Here is a 26,136-nt window from a genome sequence, read left to right as displayed (position 1 = left end):
ATTGTCTGTGTGTTTCTAGTGTCCTTACTTCCAGTGAAAGAGTAAATGAGATACGATATCGCTGTTTACTTGCAATCGAATGCTGCTGTCCATACCTCCAATTTTAAACATAACCCCTTTAGTCTGATTACTTACTAGTTTTAATTTTTTTCCTACAACATTTTGAGCCTCCCTCCACCGCTGATCTGCCGACTCACCCCCATGCATCCCTGCGCAAACCGCGCATTTGACACAAGGGCACATAGTCTATCAATTAAACCTCGTCCCCAGCCCATGAGAGCAGGCTGGGAACGACATATATAAATTATACCACAGTATTGTTCAATACCCGTTTCTGATTGGCTAGAAGAGCATTCTAGAATGGACACCTTTCAATATGCACCTACTGTTTTGTTTTGTACACTTTGTACAAAATAATAAAACGCAGAACTACAGGATGTTTCTTAACATAACTCTTTATTAACTAGCTACAACTACATGTTAGCCTATCTCTAACCACGATCAACTGCCCATGACCTAACCGTCTGGGTGGTCTTAACCAATCACCGCACAGTATGATACGGCGGTAAAATGCATCCAATTATAATTCAGTATGTATTCACATATGAATATTACATCCCCCTTCTTTTAAACAAAATACAAATGTTTTACATATTCTAAGCTTTTCTTTTGGATACATGCTCTGTAGTTTGAACTCAAGGTAAGTAACCATTTATATTGCATAATACACCAACTGAATCAACATAGACTCTGAAACAATGATCCAACTTTTCAAACAAGGGATTCTCAGCAACTCAGCTTTCACTGTAGAAATGACATCTTAACATTTGAAACAAATACAATACCAAAGCATGTCAAGTGAACTTTCAATAACAAGTTTACAGTCTGGAACGCTTTTAGGGCAGCGATCCGCCTACACCCTTTGACATTTCACAGGTCGAGGACAGCTCTGGGCTTGACCTCTCTTCCTGACCTTGTGCGATATGATGTTGAGCATGCTTCTGTGTCAGTCAACAGCTCTTGTGGTGTTGCAGGTAAGTGTGGTGTATGTTGTGCTGTGTGTGTGTTTAGTCCATCACGTTCTCTTTCAGGGGAACAGTTCATCTCATCAGTGTGTTGTTCTTTTGTGTTCAGTAAGTGACGACGATTGCGGCGGTACACTGCTCCTTCTGCTGTGCGGACGTGATATGAACGTTCAGTGTCAGCTGGCTGGATGACGACTACTGGTTTCCAGAGGCCATGCTCCTGGATTCTAACTGACTCTCCGTCGATCAGTGGTGGCAGTGGTCTAGCTGACCTGTCGTAGTATCGCTTTTGTTGTTGTTGTCTCTGTGCACGTTTTTCATGCATTTCCTTGTAGCTGACAACCTCAGGTTGCAGCTGCTGGTTGGTGCTGGGAAGGGTTGAGCGAAGTCTGCGGCTCATCAACAGCTGGGCTGGTGATTTGAAGTTGTCAACTGGAGTGTTGCGGTATTCAAGGAGACTGAGGTAGGGGTCTCTCTTGTCTGCTTTTGCTTTGTCCATGAGTGATTTAGCAATCTGCACAGATTTTTCAGCAAGGCCATTACTTTGAGGGTAATGTGGGCTTGTGGTGACATGTGTGAACTCCCATGCTTTTGTGAAGGATTCAAACTCATTTGATTTGTAACAGGGCCCATTGTCAGATATTAAAGTCTCTACAATGCCATGCCTGGCGAAGGCTGCTTTCAGCTTGTGTATCACAGCTGCAGATGTGGTGCTGTGAAGCTTGTCGAGTTCGAAGTATCTGCTGTAGTAGTCCACTGTTACGATGTAGTCCTCGTTGTTCCAGGTGAACAGATCGGTTGCCACAACCTGCCAGGGTCGGTCTGGGATACAGTGAGGTAACATTGGCTCTTTGGTGTTTGAGGGGCGTCTTTCAAGACAGATGGTGCATCTACCAACAATGTCCTCTATTTGTTTGCACATTCCAGGCCAAAACAAAATGTCCCGTGCTCTCTGTTTGCACTTTTCCATGCCCATGTGTCCAGCATGGATCTTTGTCAAAATCTCTTCTCTGAGACTGGTAGGAATAATGATTTTCTCTCCTTTGAAAATGATTCCGTTGATCTGTGATAGTTCATCACGATGGTTCCAGAATTCTGAGACTCTCTGAGGGCATTTTCTCCTCTCCTCAGGCCATCCATCCTGTATGACTTTCCTCAGCTGTGTGAGTTGTGAGTCCTTTTCTGTTTCTGGTTGGATCTCCTTCAGTTTCGTGTCACTAACTGGTAAGTTGCTGTACACAGTGTGCACTTGCATGTCCATGCCCTCACTGAGGCTGCTGTCCTTGTAGGTAAGAAACTTCCTGGAGAGTGTGTCTGCGACAGGGATGTCTTTGCCTGGACGGTGAGTGATTGTGAAGTCGTATTTTTGTAGTTGAAGGATCATTCTCTGTAGCCTTGGCGGGGCTGCAGCTAGTGGTTTCCTCATGATTGACTCAAGGGGCTTGTGGTCGGATTCCACAATGACTTGTCGTCCATATACGTACTGATGGAAACGTTTACATCCGAACAGAATGGCATAGAGCTCCTTTTCGATTTGAGCGTAGTTGATTTCACAGTCTGTGAGAGATTTGGAAGCGTAGCCGATGGGCTTTCCTTCTTGCAGTAGCACTGCACCTAGTCCATACTTCGACGCGTCCACTTGGAGTCTGAGCTCTTTGTTGGGGTCGTAGTAGGCAAGGATTGGTCCTGGTTCTCTCGTGATCAAGTCTTTCACATTCTGGAAAGCAATGTCGTGTTGCTTGTCCCAAAGAAACTCACTGGACTGCTTTAGCAGTTGACGCAGGGGTGCATTAGCATTGGAGAGGCTGGGTGCGAACTTGGCTAAGTAGTTGACCATGCCAAGCACTGTTTCCAGCTCTGCACGGTTCTTTGGTGGCTCCATTTCTTTTATGGCTGAGATCTTCTGTGGATCTGGCTTGATTCCATTCGCTGTGAGAAGATGTCCGAAGTAGCTGACCTCTGTAGCGCTGACTGTGCTCTTCTCGGGGTTGAGCCGGACTCCTCTCTCGCGGGACCTTTGCAGCATCGCGCGGAGGTTTCGGTCGTGCTCCTCTTTGGTTCGACCATAAACAAGGATGTCGTCCACAATTGCCACAACTCCGTCGAGGCCTTCATATACTTCGTCAATCTTTCGCTGAAACTCGTCTTGGGCTGAGATAATCCCAAAAGGCAGGCGACGGAACCTGTAGCGTCCAAACGGTGTGTTGAATGTTGTGAGCTTAGATGACTCTTCTGTGAGCTTGATAGCCCAGTAGCCTGATCTAGCGTCCATGACACTGAAGTAGTGTGCTCCCGCTAGCTTGTGCGTGATACCATCTAGCGTCGGTAAAGGGTAATGGGGCCGTTTGATAGCCTTGTTCAAGTCTCTTGGGTCGAGGCATACTCGGAGCTTGCCTGTGCGTGGTTTCTCCACCACCACTAACGCGTTTACCCAGTCAGTCGGTTCTGTAACCTTGGTGACTATGTCAGATTGCTCCATGCTCTCCAACTCTTTCTTCAGACGGGCACGGAGAGCAAGGGGAATCTTTCTCGGTGGGTAGACCACAGGGGTTGCGTCTGGGTCAAGGTGAATGGTACATTCTCCTGGGAATAATCCTATTCCTGTAAAGACATCAGCAAACTCCTCCAGTACATTTTCTGTCTCTACTGGTGCTGTTACTGATAAAACTAGCTTGATGAGGTCCATGTCTAAACATGCTTTAAGACCTAGCACTGCAGGTGCTCTAGTGTCAACAACGTAAAAGTCCAACATCATGTCACTTTCCTTGTATTTGCATTTGAAAGTGCATGTGCCTTTTACTGGGAGCTGTTCACCACCATAACCATTCAGTCTGCGCATGGTGGGCTGTAGCTCGCACTCAGATGTCAAGCTGCGGTACTTATTCAGAGGAATAATGTTTACTTGTGCACCAGTGTCTAGTTTGAACTTTAGCTTTGTGCCTTGTGTTCCTATCTCAATGTCAGCAAAGGCTTGCTCTGTCTCTGATATGTGACTTTTCTGTGTCACTGAATCAATAAACAGTTCATCATCATTTGACTCTTTGATTGACATTTCATCTTCACTCACTGTGTGTACTGTTTTTCCACGGTAAGCTCTGCACACTTTTGCAAAGTGATTCCATTTACCACATTTAGTACACTGTTTGCCTTTAGCTGGGCAATTTCCTTGTTCGCCATGCACTTTGTATCCACAATATCCACATGTTTTGGGGCGTTTTGAGTCTGTGTCGCTCTGTTTTGGAGTTATGTCTCTCTCCGTTCTGAAACGCTCTCTCTGGGCACCGGAGGTGTGCTTTGATGTCTGCCTGACTGCGTGCACTGCTTGTTCACGTGATGCGCTCGTGCTGCGGCGCGAAATGGTTTTCATCTGAGCCTGTGCTAGCTCGTGAGATCTGGCTATGTCGATAGCTTTGTCCAGCGTTAGCTCAGACCCAACATTCAAAAGTTTCTCTCTCACTCGCGGTGAGTGTATTCCAAATACAATACGGTCCCTGACCATCTCATCCTTGTTTGCATAATCACAGTCTTTCACAAGCAGACGCAGCTCAGTCACAAACTGTTCAAAAGACTCGCTAGCTCCCTGTACTTTCTCATGGAATTTGTACCTATCGAAAATTGTATTAGTCTTCGGCACAACATATGCTTCAAAACGATCGTAGTATGTTTTCAGTACCTTTGATTCAGCCTCGGTAAGTGTCCATGTGTTGTAAATATCTCTCCCTTTTTCACCGATCCAGAGGAGCAGGTAGCTACACTTTTCCTCTTCTCCTCTTTCCTTCAGGGGACCCGTGAACATTAGCTCCACATGCTGTTTGTACTTACGCCATGCATCGGGTAAGTTTGTAGACTCCCAGTCCATTCGAGGTGAAGGAACTCCAGAAAAATCCATCTTTTAAGACCATTTACTCTGACACCATGTTTTGTTTTGTACACTTTGTACAAAATAATAAAACGCAGAACTACAGGATGTTTCTTAACATAACTCTTTATTAACTAGCTACAACTACATGTTAGCCTATCTCCAACCACGATCAACTGCCCATGACCTAACCGTCTGGGTGGTCTTAACCAATCACCGCACAGTATGATACGGCGGTAAAATGCATCCAATTATAATTCAGTATGTATTCACATATGAATATTACACCTACAGATGCAGACCATACTTGCTACAAAGTCACAAAAAGCAAAACTAACAACTAAACAAACTGAAATGGGATACATTGTAAACGCAGGCCCAACGACGAAAAAACCTAGCTAGCTAGGCATTGATTGGTTTTTCAGCATCTGGTGAACTAACGTGGTGAGTGATAAACATGCATTTCTCTGGCCCCTACTGTTGCAGTCATGACGGAAGAGGCGCTCTGCTGTCAAATCCTCCCACATGTTTCTAGTTTGACTAGCTGTTTTCAGCAACTTTTTTTTTTTAATTCGGCAGATTTGCTAGCAACAAACTATTTAGCTAGTTAACTAGCCTAGTGTTTGATATGCAATGCGATCCCCAGTCTCGACTGGCCTGAGGATAAAGGCAAAATCGGGCATTATCAGCGCATTGTTATGGATTTATCCAAATGAACGTCAATAGAAAACAGATACTTGTTATTCTGGCGGCAGAGGTCGTGACTGTTAGCCGTAGCTAGCTGGCTATCTAGCAAGCAAGGGTTAAGGGACAGGTCGCAATTTACTGGGGGGAAGGGGTGGTCCAAAATAGGGGAGGGTTGTCAAACCTAATTTTATGCTTTGCGGAGGGTTGTGTGTTTTTTTTATTGGGCACATGGGAGGGTAGTGAATTTTTTCCCCTGGTTAACATTTGCTCTTTTGCAGGTTTTACAATATAATTTCCATCCTAGCCACATTTCCTCAGCTGCTTGCATGCGCCTCCCCTATATCAAGGTGTTTTGGTACTTCCCTTATGCACTACACTTTTCCATGTGCCAACTTTTATTATAAACTGGGTGGTTCGAGCCCTGAATGCTGATTGGCTGAAAGCTGGGGTATATCAGACCATATACCAGGGTATGACAAAACATTTATTTTGACTGTTCTAATAATGTTGGTAACCATGGGGGTTAAGGCTAAGGGCTGTATCCAGGCACTCCGCATTGTGTTGTACATTTACATTTTAGTCATTTAGCAGACACTCTTATCCTGAGTGACTTACAGTAGTGAATACATAAATTTCATGCATTTAAATTTTTTTAGTACTGGCCCCCTGTGGGAATCGAACCCACAACCCTGGAGTTGCACACACCATGCTGGCGTTGCAAACACCATGCTCTACCAACTGAGCCACAGGGAAGGCATGATTGTGTGTTTAAGAACAGCACTTAAATCAAATCAAATGTATTTCTAAAGCCCTTTTTTACATCAGCAGATGTCACAAAGTGATTATACAGAAACCCTGCCTATAACCCCAAAGAGCAAGCAATGCAGATGTAGAAGCACTGTGTCTAGGAATAACTCCCTAGAAAGGAGGAACCAAACCTAGAGAGGAACCAGGCTCTGAGGAGTGGCCAGTCCTCTTCTTGCTGTGCTGGGTGGAGGTTATAAGAGTACATGGCCATTAAGGTCAGATTCTTCTTCAAGAGCTGTGGTATATTGGCCATACCCCCCCCCCCCCCCCCCCCCCCCCACCAATTGCTTAACTATACCACAGGTCAGTATATTCTACCAGTCTATCCTGCCCTCTATCCACCATTTATAGTGACAATAATGGTAGATGGATCGTATGTCCAGATCTGCAATAGGCTAACTAGCAATCATACCACGCATAAAAGCATTCAAAGTTTAATACTGTAGCGACCCACACAGACAGCTGTGTGTTATGTGTTTGCTATCGGTTGGTTGTGTTGTACTTACCAGTACCCAGTGTTCGCGGGGTCCGACATGCCAATCAACCTGCTATCTGCCAATCATGGGAATGCCTGGAATGTTCCGATGCAGGGCATCCTGGTGGTTGGTGGAGTGGCGTGGAGGGGGGTTGGGCAGGGGGATGGAGCATTGGAAGTTAAGACCAGGTTTAGCCATTGTTCTTTCTCTTACGTTTTCACAAGAGAAGGTCACGGTTGTTTTACAGGGTATCCTTCATTTATTTGGCGTTGGCTACGGCCAAACAGTAGCCTGTGTGAAGTTGGGTTAATAAACCGTAAATTTGTAAACTCAATCTTCTGTCTGGACAATTGTTCCTTTATGATCTAGTCAGGTCTTTACAATACATTTTAATATGAATAGACAAGAACAGATAGGAATAGCTGATAGGCAGTGAACATGCCAGGTGCATCATTGCGCATGAAAGAACAGTGAGGACATGAAACACTATCCTGAAAAGCTATCCTTCCTAGACTATAGTAGCTTACAACACCACAATGCAATGAATAATTGCATTATTGTTTTCAAGTGAGTACAAAATTATACTCTAGGCTGCAGTGAAAATGTCATTTGAGTAACGATGCAAAAGCCCTGTAATTTGAATGTTTAATTCCATTTGGATCAGTTGTGGTCTACTCTCAACATTTTATAAGGTCTAGAAAGGCACAGTAGCAGGCCAGTCTGGCTGTATTTTTACTTCTGATACTGAATGCGCTGTCTGTATCAGATAATCATTCTCCCAAGTCCTCCTAAAATAATGTGGCCACATAAGCTTTCCTGAATAACTGGGCCTGCCAGGAGCATAACACCCACACTGCCTCCTCTCCAATCCGAGCGGCTATTCCTTGCGCACCTAGAACACTTCAACGTAGACAAAATATTTATCAATTCATTTTTAAAATGTATTACCTTTTATATGTGGCATAAATACAACCAGTCACAATGCGTTAATCTGATTCGTCTCCGATAGGCATGCACACGTTCATCCAAAATATCATTCCAGCATCCTCAAAATGGCTTGGCATTAACCAGGTTTCCATCCAAACTTTTTATGGATCAGTTTTGCCTATTAGATCATAATAAATACAATTCCATGGACAGGGGGACTTCCTGTTGAACGCGGAACGAGGGAGAGCTTGGTTTGTTGTTTTGGAAAGTTTGTTGTTTTGAAAGTGTATTGGAACATTTCTTAGTAGCTAGCTAACTTTTTAGTTTGGTTCCCGCGACGCAGTTGGCATCCGTTTCTGGGATAGCTACTCTCTGTCCAGTGATACTGCTGACCAAGGCCGGGTCTGAGGAGCTATTTGGCATTTTCCTGAAGGATTGATTGAACGCAGCCCGCGACGCGGTTATGCGGCTGCGACCGCGGATTGTCCCGCGTTTGTGGCTGTCTAGATCCCTGCTGTTTGTTGTTTTCAATCTTCCCTGTGACCTTCCCTGTCTGGAACTGCGAGGAGTAACAGCATAACCTATGTTGCTAGCTACCATGACAAAGACCAAAGCTGGTGGGAGTACCGTTGAGGACAGTGGTGTCTCTATCTCAGGTGAAGGATATTTTAAACTAACAAATATCAGGCTGGGCACATTTGCTATACCTACATAAAACATGTTGTGACAAAACCATCAGTAGGCCTAGAGTTGAAAATGTAATGGAAACCCATTGCGTTGGATTTTTTATTCGGTACATGTGAATTTAAGCTCAAAACTTGTTTTTATGTGCACTACGCACAGACTTTTATTTGCAACAAGTGAATGATAGAAAACACAACTCTGATGGGACAGTGCACCAGGGTTTCCCTTAGCCTGTGGAAAAGACAATAAATAGAATTGTAGCAGGCCAAATTGTTCTTGAGAGGCTGTCTATCATAGCCTACGTCCCAAATTCGCGGTTCAGAACCATTCTCTCACGCATTGTGCGCACATGAGCCTGCTGCTTAGGAGAGACGGAGCGAGAGAGGAGCCTTGGCCTAGGCCACTGTTGACTGTGAAGATAAGATGCCTTTTTCATTGAAGTAAAACAAAAGTTAGAGGAAGAAGAGTACACCTATAGTGAAAAGCCTAAAAGGGGAATTTAAAATAAGTTTTAATATTGTAGTGGAAGATGAGAAGAACATTGGCATGGCCAAATGCAGGCTACTGTGGCAACTCACTATTCAGGTAGGATGCAATTTTGAAACTTAATGTATATAATTTATTAGAACCCAGTTTTTTTTAAATATGCAAAACCTGTTTTGTTTAATTCATTTTCATTGGCTAAATTACTTTTTAACTGTCTTTTTAATTGTGTGCTCCGTATTCAGACTAAGCTAGGTTATAAGTAGGTCTGTATATGATATATATGATTATATTTCTGTAATTTGTGTATGGTACGCACTTGCCTTTGTTGGTAATTGCTGCAATAAGGTTTAAACCAGTTCACAATTGTTGTATTTCATTCAGTTGAGCCATTTTCTTAAGTCAAATTAAGTTCCAACTGTAATGTTGTGTTTTCTGCAATATAATGGCCTGCTCTTACTTTATATTCCCTGTAAACAATGACTTGACTTTTGATATTACAGGTTTGGTGTGGTTATTATTAAGCTTTAGCAAGCCTATGATATGAAGGCAGTGTGCACCGTTGCTCCAACTGACTCGGACAGATGAACTTGAGGTGAGGAAGAATATTTCAGGCCTACCAGTGATGAAACATGCAGGGAGAGTGAGCTCCTCTGTGGTGGACAGTGAACCCTCAACCTTCTGGCCCATAGACCTGCGTGGCATCGACTGTGCCACAAAAGCATGCTGAAGTGTCAAAGTCTATATCCACGTTTATAAACACAGGGTTGCTACATTTGTTATTTGTGGGCGTAAACATTATTGAAAATATTTTTTACGTTGGGGCGGGGGGTGCATTATTTAATGTTTTTTATGACACCATAAATTGTACAACTCTGCTAATTTGATTAGGCCTAGCCGTGTTTTAAGCTGACCAACCACTGTCTTGACATGCATTTGCACAGTGGCCATATAAAACGGTGCTAGGTGTAGGCCTATCGGTAACATGAACCATGTTTCCATCAACAGTTTTTATGCGAGTAAAGTCATACTGTATAAAATAAATAATGACAGCCGTGATGGAAACAGAACGTTTCGGTACAATTTTATGAATACCGACAAATAGTTTGTTCGTTTGACATGGTGAGTTATCTTTTTGTATCCGCAAAATTAATTACACAAGGAATGTGGAGGAAATGCCTTTATGTGCAAATAGTGATATCATCATCATATCCAAGTAAACTTGGAGTGGTGTGTGGTCCTCCCACTACGACTCGAGAAAGCAATGCAGTTTATTAGGCTACAGTTATGATGAGCTTTACAGGGTGTTGAAAGTGCACGGTGATGAGCTTGATGCTCATTTCCAATAAATATCGAGGATCTTATTCTGGTGTCATGATGATTGATGCTTGACTGCCTTTTGACAAATGAAAAATATTCTCGCTCTTATCCATAATAATCCGATCATGTAGACTAGCCAACCAGCACTGTATCTGTGGGCTGTATCTGTGGGCTGTATCTGCGGGCTGTATCTGCGGGCTGTATCTGCGGGCTGTTGGGGGTGATGATGTCATCTCTTCCAAAACAGATTACATGTCAGCAATAGTTTAGGAGCATCCTAAACTAGTCCAGCTTACTACAATCCACCGCGTCAATCACAATTCTCATCTGGTCTCTCTAGTCATCTGCACTGCTGCACAAATGTCTTTGCTGTTACATCAAGTTTTCCAACACTAACAAATGTGTATAAATCTGCTTATAAAAAAGGCAACCACTGATGGCAAAACATTGTGCGTGTGGTGTGCCACATATCCAACTGAGATGACAGAAGTGAAATAGTTATGGGCCACATGGCCTGTCCTCGCACAGTCAGTAGATGTATCTGCTATTGGCACATTATATGCTTCCATCAATGAAGGCCAATGGCAGTCTCTCAGTCAGTCATCCAGAGTTTTCACAGGCATCTCTGTCTGCTTGGTAAGCGGCCTCAATAGCACATCCTTATTCTTCAGCTCACTATCCCCGGTATAGAGGTTGTGCTGGTGGATATACTTGATGACAGAATCTGGGAGGAGGTACTTGACGCTGAGGCCTCGTCTCAGGGCTCGCCGGATCTCCGTGGCGCTGGTCTCGTTGCGGACCCACTCGCGCACCAGGATGATGTTTCGCCAATGGCGTGAAAGTGTCTCCGACTCGTGCACGGCGCGCTCAGGCTCCAAGCCCCCCCGGCTGACACAGACCAGGCCGAAGAGGCCTGCCACCTCCTCCACGTGGTCGTCCAGCCACAGGCCTGGCACCTTGAAGGTGTCCAGGAAGTCAGCTCCGCACAGCAGCTTCAGCCTGGGAGAGGAGCCTGAGAGAGGGCCAAGAAAAGGAAGAGTTGGTGAATGGCGGCCTTTACACTGATGTCTCCCCTGGTCTCCACCCAAGAGAGATTTGGATGTGGCCATCATGTTGAAGTAAACATGAAAGCCATGGTTTTAATTGGTTTGCTGAGAGTTAGTTATTCATTTGTTTTGCTGATTTCTTTATTTCTACTGCGGTAAATCATGTAATCCATCCCTCACTAGAATGAGCCATTTTCTTCATAAATATAGGTGTTAACCAGATGTAACCCCATGCCAGCTGATCACCAACACAGTATGACGTAACTGAGCATTCGGACTACATCCCTAAATCCATTTCATTCAATATTGTATTTTCCGTGGCGCGCGTGGACAAAAGCTAATGATCTTTATCTGCGTTCGCTAGCACCGCAGTGTAATAACGCAGTGCACACGTTAAGCACAGGCACACTATATGGGATTGTGAAAATCCATTACCCTTCTTTGTGTAAGAGCTTGTTTTAAAAAAAGTGACAGGACATGAATTTTGGGATTTGGAGTCATGATTTGTGCAGATAAACCATGGTAACCTGTATGTATTGACAGCGTGCTGACCAAACTCTGGAATGACAGACAGTTCATGAGTAGATCAGTCTTATGATTAAACTGACAATAAATAAAGAAATAAACCATTTAATATAAAAGTTTAGTTTGTCATGAGAACTACAGATTTCAGTCTTAACCTGGAACTACATACACCACACATGGAACTCATTAACTAATTTCAATTAGTTAATGAATTTCATGTGTGGTATTTCAATTAGTTAATGAATTTCATGTGTGGTATTTCAATTAGTTAATGAATTTCATGTGTGGTATTTCAATTAGTTAATGAATTTCATGTGTGGTATTTCAATTAGTTAATGAATTTCATGTGTGGTATTTCAATGAGTTAATGAATTTCATGTGTGATATTTCAATGAGTTAATGAATTTCATGTGTGATATTTCAATGAGTTAATGAATTTCACGTGTGATATTTCAATTAGTTAATGAATTTCATGTGTGGTATTTCAATTAGTTAATGAATTTCATGTGTGGTTTCCGTAGTTCCAGGTCAGGCCAAAAGCTGCTCATGACTACCTAAACTTCTAGAGCTCTGCCTCCATTTTGGCCAGGTTTATGAAGCGTTTGCACCTCTTCAGCGTTTGCACTTGTTTAAAAAGGGGGGGAAAAAATAGGCATTGGTTTACCATTTATGTTTTATTCCCTGGTACACTTCAACATCATGTCTAACAATCATCTTTGGAGAGAAGATGCTACAGCACTCTTGGATTAGGGAATTTCTGATATTCTTTCTGATATATCCACCAGCCTTTGATAGGAATGGTGTGCGTGTGTGTATCTGGCTCCATTTACACGATCTTCCCTGGTCCATCCTGAAACCTTCATAATGATCTGTTCATGCTACACCAACCCCCCTCATCCTCTAAACATCATTAGCTTTAATGAACATGCTGCTTCCATTGAGCTGATTTCATAGAGCTGAATGTGTAAAGGGGATAAAGGATTACTTAGTTGGCTTAAGAGGAAAAAACAGATCCTATACATATTTCAACCCAAATAAGATTCAAACTAGGGTATTAACGAGTGAGTAAAGGACGCCAGTGCCAATGTGGAGGTTTATAATTAATAGGAGGATGATTGCTGTTTATTATCTATGCATAGTCACTTCACCCCTACCTACATGTACAAATTACCTCCACTAACCAGTGCCCCCGCACATTGACTCGGTACCCCCTGTATATAGCCTCGTTATTGTATTGTGTTACTTTTTATTCTTCTTTTTACTTTATAAATATTTTCTGAACTCTTTCTTGAACTGCATTGTTGGTTAAGGGCTTGAAAGTAAGCATTTCTCAGTAAGGTACTACTTTTATAGTTGATTGATAACTTCAAAATAGTACTTGGATCACCATGGGCCCACAAAAGGACAGATAACGAGCAGCACGCGGCTCCAGAGCCACATGTTGCAGACCCCTGACCTATCCAATCCTTTTAGATCTTTGAACATAAAAGGAGAAGGTGCTAGAATGGGCCCATGCTACAGAGTGCAAGGTCAGGGAGGGTCTTACTTGTGAGATGATGGGAGTTTGTGGTTGGACCACTGTCCTTCCCTGTGCCCTCTTGGTACTGCTTCAGTATCCGACCATAATGGTACCTGCCAGCAGGACAACGCAAAGGGAGAAACAAACAAACATATGACAAACGCAAAGAAAACCAATGAAGGAATATGCTGTTGAGTGCAAAAGCCTCTTACAGATGTTCTAGAAGATTTGTGTGTTATGGGTTACGTGATCCCATAGGTTTCAACAGCCCTGCTCCAATGTGGACAACAGGCCACTTCATGGCTTTAATCAGCTCCCCTTGTTACACAAACGCAGCTTAAGAGTGCAGACAGCTCGCTCGACAAGGGAATTTGTCAGAGCAGAGGGGACAAGGAGAGGGTTGTATAATGCATCACAAGTGGGAACAGCACTTCAGCTGCGTGTGCATTTATGTTTGTGTGTGTGTGTTTATGTTCGCATGGGTGCACATAGTCGTTGAGTACATATAACTAAATGCATGCCATGTTTATGTGTAACCCTAAATTAAAGGTTGCTGATCCATTTATGTGACTTGTAAATCAAATCAATAGTGAGTGCCATTGTGGGAGATAAACACTCAATATCCCACACATGTAAAGTGGAGGTAACTTTCTGTATGTATAGTTTCAACTGGTTGATCAATATCAAATGCAACTGTGTCCCACATCCACTTAATCACTATGGCAACATGTTACAATAGCAACAAACTCAGCCAGCAGCGAGGGATCTGACCCCAGTAAAGACCCAGACCTGGCATGGGCCCCATGTTGCCGCAATATCCCTGGAACCTCTGGCATCGCAGCCTTAAATCTGAGGTGGTTTCTGGCACAAAGAACATTTGGCATGGAGCAGCAGAGGGGATTTATACCCAGGGAGCTCTATTGCCTTCCTATTGTGAACAGGCTTGTGGTGCGGGAAGAGGAGATTTTATGGGGCGCTAACGGCTAATGAAGAGCTAAAGAATGATGGCTGGAAAGTACAACATGGAAGGACATAAACCAAGGCTCCGGACCAGTGTACACCTGGTATTACAATGTTATTGGATGTTGTTCATATTCAGTAGAATTGGATGTTTATGGACAGGTGTAGAATAGAGTACATGCATTGTGATCGGATCTGATGGACCACAACAGTCATGAAAATGTAGTTGTAACGGTCCTCAGATGAAGTGGGAAATTCTGATCATGAACGTGGACAGTTGAGGCATGATGTGACACATCATGTTGGGAGACATTTTAATACAGGGTGTGGATGCAAACTAAGCCCTTAATGAGATTGTCTAAATCATTTGTGATAGGATTATCAAAGTTATTTTTAATGTCAGGTCTAGACGGGATCTGTCTGGCTGAAAAGGAGGATGAAGCTCTGACTGGCAGGTTCAATTAAGTCTTTCTGCATGCTGAGATGCTTTACAAAGGGAATTAGACATTTTTACAACATGATATTATTTCATGAATAAAGTGGAGCTGAATTGAAGGATTTTGTAAGTAAAACCCTATTATTGGAAATCAAAAACGTCCAGGAAAAGATACCATGGTTAGTTTAAGGTATTGACCACTTGTAAACACTAATGTTTCAGGTGGAATCCTGACCTATCAGATCTTAGATAAAAGTTCTGTATCATATTTTGTTATTTTTAACAAAAACACTTAAACTTATGAAAGGGTTACACTCAGTGGCTAACTTGCATAGTGACGACTATGGTGCACATGACCAGTGGCATCACAAGGCAATGCTGATTCCACAAAATCTCTAATAACATACATTTTTTTAGCATACTGTAGTTCACTGCTCATCAAAGCGCTAATAAACTTCTCAAAACGTTTCTTCAGCGAGAAGCCATTTTGGGACTGTGATATTCTAGTAGTTATAAATTAGTTTATAGGTTGAAACTGTGAAACTGTGTGACTCCACACCTCATTGTGACCACTGTCTCTGTCCAGTCGGGCTGCTGGCTCTCCCAATCGTCAACAGAGACCCAGTCTGAACTCTGCAGTGCCAGCCTTGCCATAGCGATGCGGTGCTTGGCCAACACCAGGCCCTGCTTGCCATAGCCGTCACTCACCGGAGACACAATCCCGCCCACCACCTGGAACTGACCTGAAAGGGGGTAAATCATTGGTTGATGAGACTCTTGATCCTCCCCACTCTCTGACATTGGGCAGATTGGATTATACTGAACGGACAAAAGCAGTGACTGAGGAGCGCCCTTCTCAAATCTAACAGTAATCTGCGCCGCTCGGTCATGTTGTCAACAAGGAAGCATGGTGCATCATCCAGAAACATACAACAAATCTTTTCCATAAAAATATGTTTAAAAATGTTAAAATAGTTCTCATTGAGAAGGCAGCTAAAGCGTTTTTATCTAAAGCAATCACGTTTGCGTGTGAAAACAGAATCCTACTCATTACTCGACGTGCTTAATTTACGTCACTTTTGTTTTGAGCTGACTTCACCGTGGGTTTTGAACGGGGCACCTGGCTCACGCCCAGGAGGCAGCCTGGTTCCAGAATGAATGCAATGAACTTTCACCCGGTGCAAAACACGCCTAATTGAATCCCCTCAATGCTATATTGTCTTCCTTATTGCACCAGAAAGGGCTACGACCGATCACAAGGCTATGGGATTAAGGCCAAGTCTACAACATGGGAAAATATAACAAAGCTTTAGTCACCACGCAATATAATACTATACAGCTTATTCTGTACAATGCATTCTCACAGGTCAGCTGACATCTTATGCCCCCAGGGTCCATGGGAAAATAAGAACATTATTTATTCCAACAGAAGTGCAGTACTGTTTATTTGGTCTATATATACTGCTCAAAAAAATAAAGGGAACACTTAAACAACACATCCTAGATCTGAATGAAAGAAATAATCTTATTAAATACTTTTTTCTTTACATAGTTGAATGTGCTGACAACAAAATCACACAAAAATAATCAATGGAAATCCAATTTATCAACCCATGGAGGTCTGGATTTGGAGTCACACTCAAAATTAAAGTGGAAAACCACACTACAGGCTGATCCAACTTTGATGTAATGTCCTCAAAACAAGTCAAAATAAGGCTCAGTAGTGTGTGTGGCCTCCACGTGCCTGTATGACCTCCCTACAACGCCTGGGCATGCTTCTGATGAGGTGGCGGATGGTCTCCTGAGGGATCTCCTCACAGACCTGGACTAAAGCATCCGCCAACTCCTGGACAGTCTGTGGTGCAACGTGGCGTTGGTGGATGGAGCGAGACATGATGTCCCAGATGTGCTCAATTGGATTCAGGTCTGGGGAACGGGCGGGGCCAGTCCATAGCATCAATGCCTTTCTCTTGCATGAACTGCTGACACACTCCAACCAAATGAGGTCTAGCATTGTCTTGCATTTGGAGGAACCCAGGGCCAACCGCACCAGCATATGGTCTCACAAGGGGTCTGAGGATCTAATCTCGGTACCTAATGGCAGTCAGGCTACCTCTGGCGAGCACATGGAGGGCTGTGTGGCCCCCCAAAGAAATGCCACCCCACACCATGACTGACCCACCGCCAAACCGGTCATGCTGGAGGATGTTGCAGGCAGCAGAACGTTCTCCACGGCGTCTCCAGACTCTGTCACGTCTGTCACGTGCTCAGTGTGAACCTGCTTTCATCTGTGAAGAGCACAGGGCGCCAGTGGCAAATTTGCCAATCTTGGTGTTCTCTGGCAAATGCCAAACGTCCTGCACGGTGTTGGGCTGTAAGCACAACCCCCACCTGTGGATGTCGGGCCCTCATACCACCCTCATGGAGTCTGTTTCTGACCTTTGAGCAGACACATGCACATTTGTGGCCTGCTGGAGGTCATTTTGCAGGGCTCTGGCAGTGCTCTTCCTGCTCCTCCTTGCACAAAGGCGGAGGTAGCGGTCCTGCTGCTGGGTTGTTGCCCTCCTACAGCCTCCTCCACGTCTCCTGATGTACTGGCCTGTCTCCTGGTAGCGCCTCCATGCTCTGGACACTACGCTGACAGACACAGCAAACCTTCTTGCCACAGCTCGCATTGATGTGCCATCCTGGATGAGCCACATGAGTACACATACCCCTGAGCCACTTGTGTGGGTTGTAGACTCCGTCTCATGCTACCACTAGAGTGAAAGCACCGCCAGCATTCAAAAGTGACCAAAACATCAGCCAGGAAGCATAGGAACTGAGAAGTGGTCTGTGGTCCCCACCTGCAGAACCCCTCCTTTATTGGGGGTGTCTTGCTAATTGCCTATAATTTCCACCTGTTGTCTATTCCATTTGCACAACAGCATGTGAAATTTATTGTCAATCAGTGTTGCTTCCTAAGTGGACAGTTTGATTTCACAGAAGTGTGATTGACTTGGAGTTACATTGTGTTGTTTAAGTGTTCCCTTTATTTTTTTGAGCAGTGTACATAGACTGAATGTGTAGGCTCATGTAAAGGCACAAGGCGTAAAGTATTGTGCAAGGAAGTCACAGCTCTATCTGCACAGATGACAATGTAAATGCTCCTGAAAGCTTCACAGAAACCCTTGGGGGACTTCTACCTTCCACTGTCCCGTGATCACACTGACGAAATAAACAGACAGGTGCATAATACAAGTCTAGGAGGCAACAATAACATAGCAAATTAATATAGGGTCTCTATGGTGCACGACCTGTCTGGTGCAGGTGATCCCTGGCCAGCTCGAACAGCCGCATGTGCTGGTTGGTGATGGGGTTGAAGGAGCCGCAGGCCAGGAGGACCAGCGGAATCCGGGCAGACATCTTTGTTCACTCAAACCATGGTCACCCCCACAGAACACTGAAAAACAGCAGAACACAGGATTAGAGATGAATGGGAAATGTATTCAATAATACCAGCAATGCTGATAATATACTGTAGCAATGCCTGAATAAATGGAATACTTGATGCAGATTATCTCTCATAGATGGTCAAAGTACTAAAGGGCTTAAATTGACATTAAGGAGGTTTACCAGTGTGGTCAAAATGTGAGGTATGAATCATGGTAACTTTGATGTGATATTTGGTTTATTGAGGAAGTAGGTATATAGAATTTATCTATATTGAATTGGAGTGTGACCAGTGGTGGAAAAAGTACCCAATTGTCATACTTGTTTAAAAGTAAAAGATACCTTAATAGAAAATAACTCAAGTAAAAGTCACCTTGTAAAATACTACTTGAGTAAAAAGTATTTCGTTTTAAATATACTTAAGTATCAAAAGTAAATGTAATTGATAAAATATACTTAAGCAGAAGGGATGACCATGGATGTGCTCTTGATAAGTGCGGGAATTGGACTATTTTCCTGTCCTACTAAGCATTCAAAAAGTACTTTTGGGTCTTGGGGAAAATGTGTGGAGTAAAAAGTACAATATTTTCGTCAGGAATGTAGTGAAGTAAAAATATAAATAGTAAAGTACACATACCCCAAAAAACGACTTATGTAGTACTTCAAAGTATTTGTACTTAAGTACTTTACACCACTGAGTGTGACATAGCAACATACAAGGTACAACATTTTCCAACGATAACTACGGAACGCGTCAAAAAAAACATTGACGAGGCACTTCCAGGTAGTCTCGCCAGGCTACACCGGCGACCCCTCACGTACAACTTCCATGATCGTTTTTAATTTGTTCTAATTTAAACTGCACATGCAGGAAAACACGACTGGTTATTCAGGTACAATAGCGGTCAAAACTATTTTCAACATCAAGCTAGTCTTTTCTTGCTACACTAGCTAGTAGCTACCTAGCCTCGTTGAGAACCTTTGAGGTATGGCAACGCGAGACCTGTAGCTACCTAGTCCGTTATACCCCGTCCGCGTTATCTAAAGGGTAGTTGGCAGTATGTATCAGCCGCTACAGGTGATTTGACATTGATAGCGTGCTAGCTAGCAGTAACCAGGCTAGCTATAATACACACATCGAATGTCTTACAATGATTATGCTATCTTATATAATACAAACAAAATGACATTCATTAAAACGTTTTAACTCCAATGGTAGCTACAACCAATAACATCGTTACCTTTTCCCACTTGTACTACTTTGTTTGCGTAAGGTTCATGTGTTACACTTTTTGTCTTCCCCAGCTTGGAACAACGTTGTATGAAGGTTCTGTAGTGGTATGGTATGATAGTGACAACTAGTGGCAAAAATGCAGAAGGAACACAAGTTGTTTGAGATCTGCGTTCTTCACATGAAACTGAATACCAAAGTTCTACACATCAAGGAAGTAAAAATGTGTTTGTGTCTGTTCAAACAGCTGTTTCCTCATGATTTGGTTGGGTCTAATTGTGTTGCTGTCCTGGGGCTCTGTGGGGTCTGTTTGTGTTTGTGAACAGAGCCCCAGGACCAGCTTGCCTAGGAGATTCTTCTCCAGATTCATCTCTTTGTAGGTGATGGCTTTGTTATAGAAGGTTTGGGAATCACTTCTAGTTGGTTGTAGAATTGAATGGCTCTTTTCTGGATTTTGATAATTAGTAGGTATCGGCCTAATTCTGCTATGCATGCATTATTTGGTGTTCTACGTTGTACACAGAGGATATTTTTGCATAAATCTGCATGCAGAGTCTCAATTTGGTGTTTGTCCCATTTTGTGAATTCTTGATTGGTGAGCGGGCCCCAGACCTCACAACCATAAAGGGCAATGGGTTCTATAACTGATTTAAGTATTTTTAGCCAGATCCTAATTGGTATTTCAAATGTGATGTTCCTTTTGATGGCATAGAATGCCCTTCTTGCCTTGTCTCTCAGATCATTCACAGCTTTGTGGAAGTTACCTGTGGCGCTGATGTTTAGGCCAAGGTATGTATAGTTTTTTGTGTGCTCTAGGGCAACGGTGTCTAGATGGAATTTGTATTTGTGGTCCTGGCGACTGGACCTTTTTTGGAACACCATTATTTTAGTCTTACTGAGATTTACTGTCAGGGCCCAGGTCTGTCAGAATCTGTGCAGAAGATCTAGGTGCTGCTGTAGGGCCTCCTTGGTTGGTGACAGAAGCACCAGATCATCAGCATACAGTAGACATTTGACTTCAGATTCTAGTAGGTTGAGGCCAGGTGCTGCAGACTTTTCTAGTGCCCTCGCCAATTCATTGATATATATGTTGAAGAGAGTGGGGCTTAAGATGCATCCATGTCTCACCCCACGGCCCTGTGGGAAGAAATGTGTGTTTTTTGCCTATTTGAACCGCACACTTGTTTTTTGTGTACATGGATTTTATAATGTCGTATGTTTTTCCCCCAACACCTCTTTCTATCAATTTGTATAGCAGACCCTCAAACCAAATTGAGTCAAAGGCTTTTTTGAAATCAACAAAGCATGAGAAGACTTTGCCTTTGTTTTGGTTTGTTTGTTTGTCAATTAGGGTGTGCAGGGTGAATATGTGGTCTGTCATATGATAATTTGGTAAAAAGCCAATTTGACATTTGCTCAGTACATTGTTTTCACTGAGGAAATGTACGAGTCTGCTGTTAATGATAATGCAGAGGATTATCCCAAGGTTGCTGTTGATGCATAACCCAAGTTAGTTATTGGGGTCAAATTTGTCTCCATTTTTGTGGATTGGGATGATCAGTCCTTGGTTCCAAATATTGGGGAAGATGCCAGAACTAAGGATGATGTTAAAGAGTTTTAGTATAGTCAATTGGAATTTGTTGTCTGTATATTTTATCATTTCATTGAGGATACCATCAATACCACAGGCCTTTTTGGGTTGGAGGGTTTATATTTTGTCCTGTAGTTCATTCAAGGCAATTGGAGAATCCAGTGGGTTCTGGTAGTCTTTAATAGTTGATTCCAAGATTTGTATTTGATAATGTATATGTTTTTGCTGTTTGTTCTTTGTTATAGAGCCAAAAAGATTGAAGAAGTGGTTTACCTATACATCTCCATGTTGATGTTTGTTTAGTGCTTTCCAATTTCCCCAGAAGTGGTTAGAGTCTATGGATTCTTCAATTACACTGAGCTGATTTCTGACGTGCTGTTCCTTCTTTTTCCGTAGTGTATTTCTGTATTGTTTTGGTGATTCACCATAGTGAAGGCGTAGGCTCAGGTTTTCCGGGTCCCTATGTTTTTGGTTGGACAGGTTTCTCAGTTTCTTTCTTAGAATTTTGCATTCTTCGTCAAAACATTTGTCATTGTTGTTCATTTTCTTCGGTTTTCTATTTGAGATTTTTAGATTTGATAGAGAAGCTGAGAGGTCAAATGTACTGTTAAGATTTTCTACTGTCAAGTTTACACCTTCACTATTACAGTGGAACGTTTTGTCCAGGAAGTTGTCTAAAAGGGATTGAATTTGTTGTTGCCTAATTGTTTTTTTGGTAGGTTTCCACACTACATTCCTTCCATCTATAGCATTTCTTAATATTACTCAGTTCCTTTGGCTTTGATGCCTCATGATTGAGTATTGCTCTGTTCAAGTAGAATGTGATTTTGCTATGGTCTGATAGGGGTGTCATTGGGTTGACTGTGAATGCTCTGAGAGACTCTGGGTTGAGGTCAGTGATAAAGTATTCTACAGTACTACTGCCAAGAGATGAGCTATAAGTGTACCTACCATAGGAGTCCCCTCAAAGCCTACCATTGACTATGTACATACCCAGCGTGCAACAGAGCTGCAGGAGTTGTGACCCGTTTTTGTTGGTTATGTTGTCATAGTTGTGCCTAGGAGGGCATATGGGGGAGGGAATGCTGTCACCTCCAGGAAGGTGTTTGTCTCCCTGTGTGCTGAGAGTGTCAGGTTCTTGTCCGGTTTTGGCATTTAGGGGCCACAGACTAGTACATGTCCCTGGGTCTGGAAATGATTGATTTCCCCCTCCAGGATGGAGAAGCTGTCTTCATTAAAGTATGGGGATTCTAGTGTGGGGATATAGGTAGCACACAGGAGAACATTTTTCTATTTTAAGATCATTTCCTTTTGAATTTCTAGCCAAATGTAAAATGTTCCTGTTTTGATTAATTTAATGGACTGAGTTAGGTCTGCTCTATACCAAATTAGCATACCCCCTGAGTCCCTTCCCTGTTTCACACCTGGTAGTTTGGTGGATGGGACTACCAGCTCTCTGTAACATAGAGGACAACCAGTGGGTCCATCTCCTCTATACCAGGTTTCTTGTAGGATGACAATGTCTGTATTTCCGATTTCTTTGATGAAGTCCAGGTTCCTGCTCTTTAGGCCAAAGGCAGATGACCTCAGGCCTGAGGATGAGATAGTGAAGGCTTTGTGTTCCATAAAGTGTCCAATGTAATTGGTGGTTTGACCTCAGGCCAGTAAGTGTGAGCAGAGCCTGCTGAGCATCTGGTACATGCCATTGGCTTGGGCTAGTGTAAGAGTGGGGTTTGGGCCTGTTTGCCCGCTCAGTGCCTGGGCGTATTTGTGACTTCCATGTTGAGGCCCTCTTTGCTGGGGTGGGGTGCATGGGGTGGGCAGGAGGGGAATAGGTCTGATCTGAGGGGGCCTAAATGGGTTGTGGGCATGGTTGACTTGGGGGGGTTGATTGGTTGGGGTGGGGTGTGGCTGGTGGTGTTGTGGTCTGGATGTAGGTCCTCTCGGCGTGGGTCCTCTATGTGTAGGTCCAGGGGGGTGTGGGGGCGCAGGTCTGGGAGAGTGTCTCGCTGGTCTGGGCGGGGTGTCTATTGATCTATTGCTCCTGTGTGAAGTGTTGGGGCTGCGTTTGAGAGCGATGTCCTTTACAGTCCGTCAAAGGTGGGCACTGCTCTCTTGTATAGGTGGACCTGGTCATAGAGGCTGTTCAAGTCCCGGGTGGAGTGGTGGGCCAGGAAAGCATTTGGTTTTGAGGCACAGTCACAGGAAATACTTGCGTTTATCCGCTGTATGGTAGCAGGGTGGAAGTCTTTTTGTGGTAGCAAGGTGGAGATAACCACTTGTGCATTAGGGAAAGTAGAAGAAGCTTTTTCAGTCACTCCCTTCAGTGCTGTGGCCACCCTTTCCTGCTGTGTTCTCAGGTCGTTGGTGCCTGTGTGTATTATTATGTGGCTGGGTGACCCTAGTTGGTCCTCAGACAGAAGGTCTAGGGTGCGCTGGGTGTTTGGACATCAGAGTTTAGACACACTGTGTTTGGGAAAACGTTTTTTTTTTCTTGTTTATATTTCCCATTTGAGTCCATAAGGAGTACAATCTGTGTCTTGTGTATGTCCTCAGTGGGTGTGGGGGGAATGTCAGGAGGGCTCAGGGTGGCTGACAGGGGGGGTGCTCAGAGGGGGTGAGATCCCCTGGGCTTGGGGTTCTTCATTTGTCTGTTCTGCTGTGATGACGCTATGGTCAGGGTCTGGTGTGGACTGTTCTGTTGTGATGACGCTATGGTCAGGGTCTGGTGTGGACTGTTCTGCTGTGATGACGCTATGGTCAGGGTCTGGTGTGGACTGTTCTGTTGTGATGACACTATGGTCAGGGTCTGGTGTGGACTGTTCTGTTGTGATGACGCTATGGTCAGGGTCTGGTGTGGACTGTTCTGCTGTGATGACACTATGGTCAGGGTCTGGTGTGGACTGTTCTGTTGTGATGACGCTATGGTCAGGGTCTGGTGTGGACTGTTCTGTTGTGATGACACTATGGTCAGGGTCTGGTGTGGACTGTTCTGCTGTGATGACGATATGGTCAGGGTCTGCTGTGAACTGTTCTGTTGTGGTATCGTGACTTGTCGGGATCCTGTATATGTTCCTGACAAAAATCCAAGTTTATCTAACTCTAAATCTATATTTTTTAAGAATATGCTGAAAAATACAGGAGCTTATCTGATCATGACCTCTCTCTCTCTCCCTGCATCTCTCCTCTGTCTCTTTCTCTCTCTCTCTGTGTCTCTCTCTCTCTCTCTCTCTCTGTCTCTCTCTTTCTGTCTCTCTCTGTCTCTCTCTCTCTCTCTCTCTCTGTCTCTGTCTCTCTCTGTCTCTCTCTGTCTCTCTCTCTCTCTCTCTGTCTCTGTCTCTCTCTGTCTCTCTCTGTGTCTCTCTCTCTCTGTCTCTCTCTTTCTGTCTCTCTCTGTCTCTCTCTCTGTCTCTCTCTCTCTGTCTCTCTCTCTCTCTCATGCGCACTCGCACACTCTCTCTCTCTCTCTCTCTAACACACCCACACACACACACACACACACACACACACACACACACACACACACACACACACACACACACACACACACACACACACACACACACACACACACACCACCAACAGGCAGAGTGGGTTACGGCCGTCATAGCGACAGTCTCCTTCAGGTCTCCTCTGCTCTCAGTTACTCGTGCATTATAAAAAACTTTTTTAACATAACCTGCAGGAAGAATGGAAGGTTTCTTATTATCTGTCACACACACACACAAACACACACACACACACACTAGCAATATCATTAAAGTACAATGTAAGTTGTTATAACAATATCCTTTACAAGTTGTTATTACAATTATTTTTGCTGATCTACAAGCTTGAAGTTCACTGTGAATGAAATAGATATACAGAGACATTGTCATCAATAATTAAGGACAAATTAAATCGTTTTCCCCTTTTACTGCTTAACCCCTTGTATTTGCCATTGAGCTTTTATTTTTTTGAAATGACTTAGATCTGACCCCCTGTGGAGAATATGACGAATTGCAACCAAACTCAGAACGCTGTCCATGGTGCTGAATATCCAAACGAAACAGTAAGAAATATATATAGAGAAAAAGAAAACACAGGAGAGGAGATAAACAATAATTCAATGGAATACATTTACTGCAGCATATGGAACAAAAAGAGATCTCCCTTCCAAAGCCTTCACTTGAACAGATTGCCCTCATAAGATAAAAACAAACTTGAATCAATTATTCATAGACTTCCATAACAGAGACAGGCATAGCTGCAACCTATAACCGCCTAAACATACATAATGGGGCAACCACATGGGACTATGGGGATGAAAGACAAGGGCCTTTGCATTTGATGGTAGTAAAAGATAAAGTACAAAATGCAGGTAAAACAGTTACTGCCATATTATGTATTAAATGTTCAGGTTATACGTAATCCTTTTAAAGAGGTATGCATGTCTACTGATATTAACAGGTGAAAGTACAGTATTGTGATTTGAATCCAAACGGCAGCTGTCTATGGTGCACCAGATTGGGCATTTGCATTAGTGCAATATTTGCATCTTTAGGGGGAATAAAACAGAAGGTAGCTGAAAAAAGGCTTGAATAAATGTAAAGAGAGGGAATTAATTCAGTTTAAGGAGAGCGTCTTAAATTTCCCTTCTGAAAAAGACAGATGCACACTAGTATGAGGGCTTATTAAAGCTGGCCTTTAAAAATGGCTATCTTTAAGTCCTTTCTCCTAAGGTACAAGACATGGCTATATACAGGGAGTACCAGTACCGAGTCGATGTGCAGGGGTACGAGGTAATTGAGGTAGCTATGTACAGTACATATAGGTGGGGTAAAGTGACTAGGCAACAGGATAGATCAAAGACTGAGCTGTTGCAGCAGCATATGTGGAGTAGTAGCAGCAGCGTATGTGGTGAGTGTGAGTGTGTATGTCATGTCAGAATGCATGTGTGCGCATGTTATGTGTGTGTGTGTGTTGGGGTGTCATCTATCCACCGGATGTGTACCAAACTCACTAAAAGTGGCAGTAATAAAGCCTCTCTTGAAAAAGCCAAACCTTGACCAAGAAAATATAAAATAACTATCGGCCTATATCGAATCTCCCATTCCTCTCAAAAAAAATGTAAAAGCTGTTGCAACTC

General features: G+C 43.4%; 1 protein-coding gene across 2 annotated transcripts; it reads right to left on the bottom strand.

The window, feature by feature from the left end:
* Positions 1–10,113: 10,113 nt before the first annotated feature.
* nmnat3 (nicotinamide nucleotide adenylyltransferase 3) lies at positions 10,114–19,539 on the bottom strand. Of its 2 annotated transcripts, none has more exons than XM_014190101.3 (5): positions 19,428–19,539; positions 18,051–18,196; positions 15,314–15,497; positions 13,386–13,471; positions 10,114–11,280 (listed from the first exon to the last, which is right to left on the bottom strand). In XM_014190101.3, exons 2-5 carry the CDS (start codon positions 18,157–18,159, stop codon positions 10,865–10,867), a joined length of 795 nt encoding a protein of 264 aa, XP_014045576.1. In that variant the 5' UTR covers positions 18,160–18,196; positions 19,428–19,539; the 3' UTR covers positions 10,114–10,864. The 2 variants fall into 2 exon arrangements, with proteins under 2 accessions (XP_014045576.1, XP_045570505.1); XM_045714549.2 differs by lacking the exon at positions 19,428–19,539 and adding an exon at positions 18,824–19,168.
* Between the last annotated feature and the right edge of the window lie 6,597 nt (positions 19,540–26,136).

Source organism: Salmo salar, chromosome 03 (assembly GCF_965601325.2).
Source record: "Salmo salar chromosome 03, fSalSal1, whole genome shotgun sequence".
Taxonomy (NCBI): domain Eukaryota; kingdom Metazoa; phylum Chordata; class Actinopteri; order Salmoniformes; family Salmonidae; genus Salmo; species Salmo salar.
Note: the sequence above shows the minus strand (reverse complement) of the source record. Positions and strands in the feature narration are given on the sequence as shown.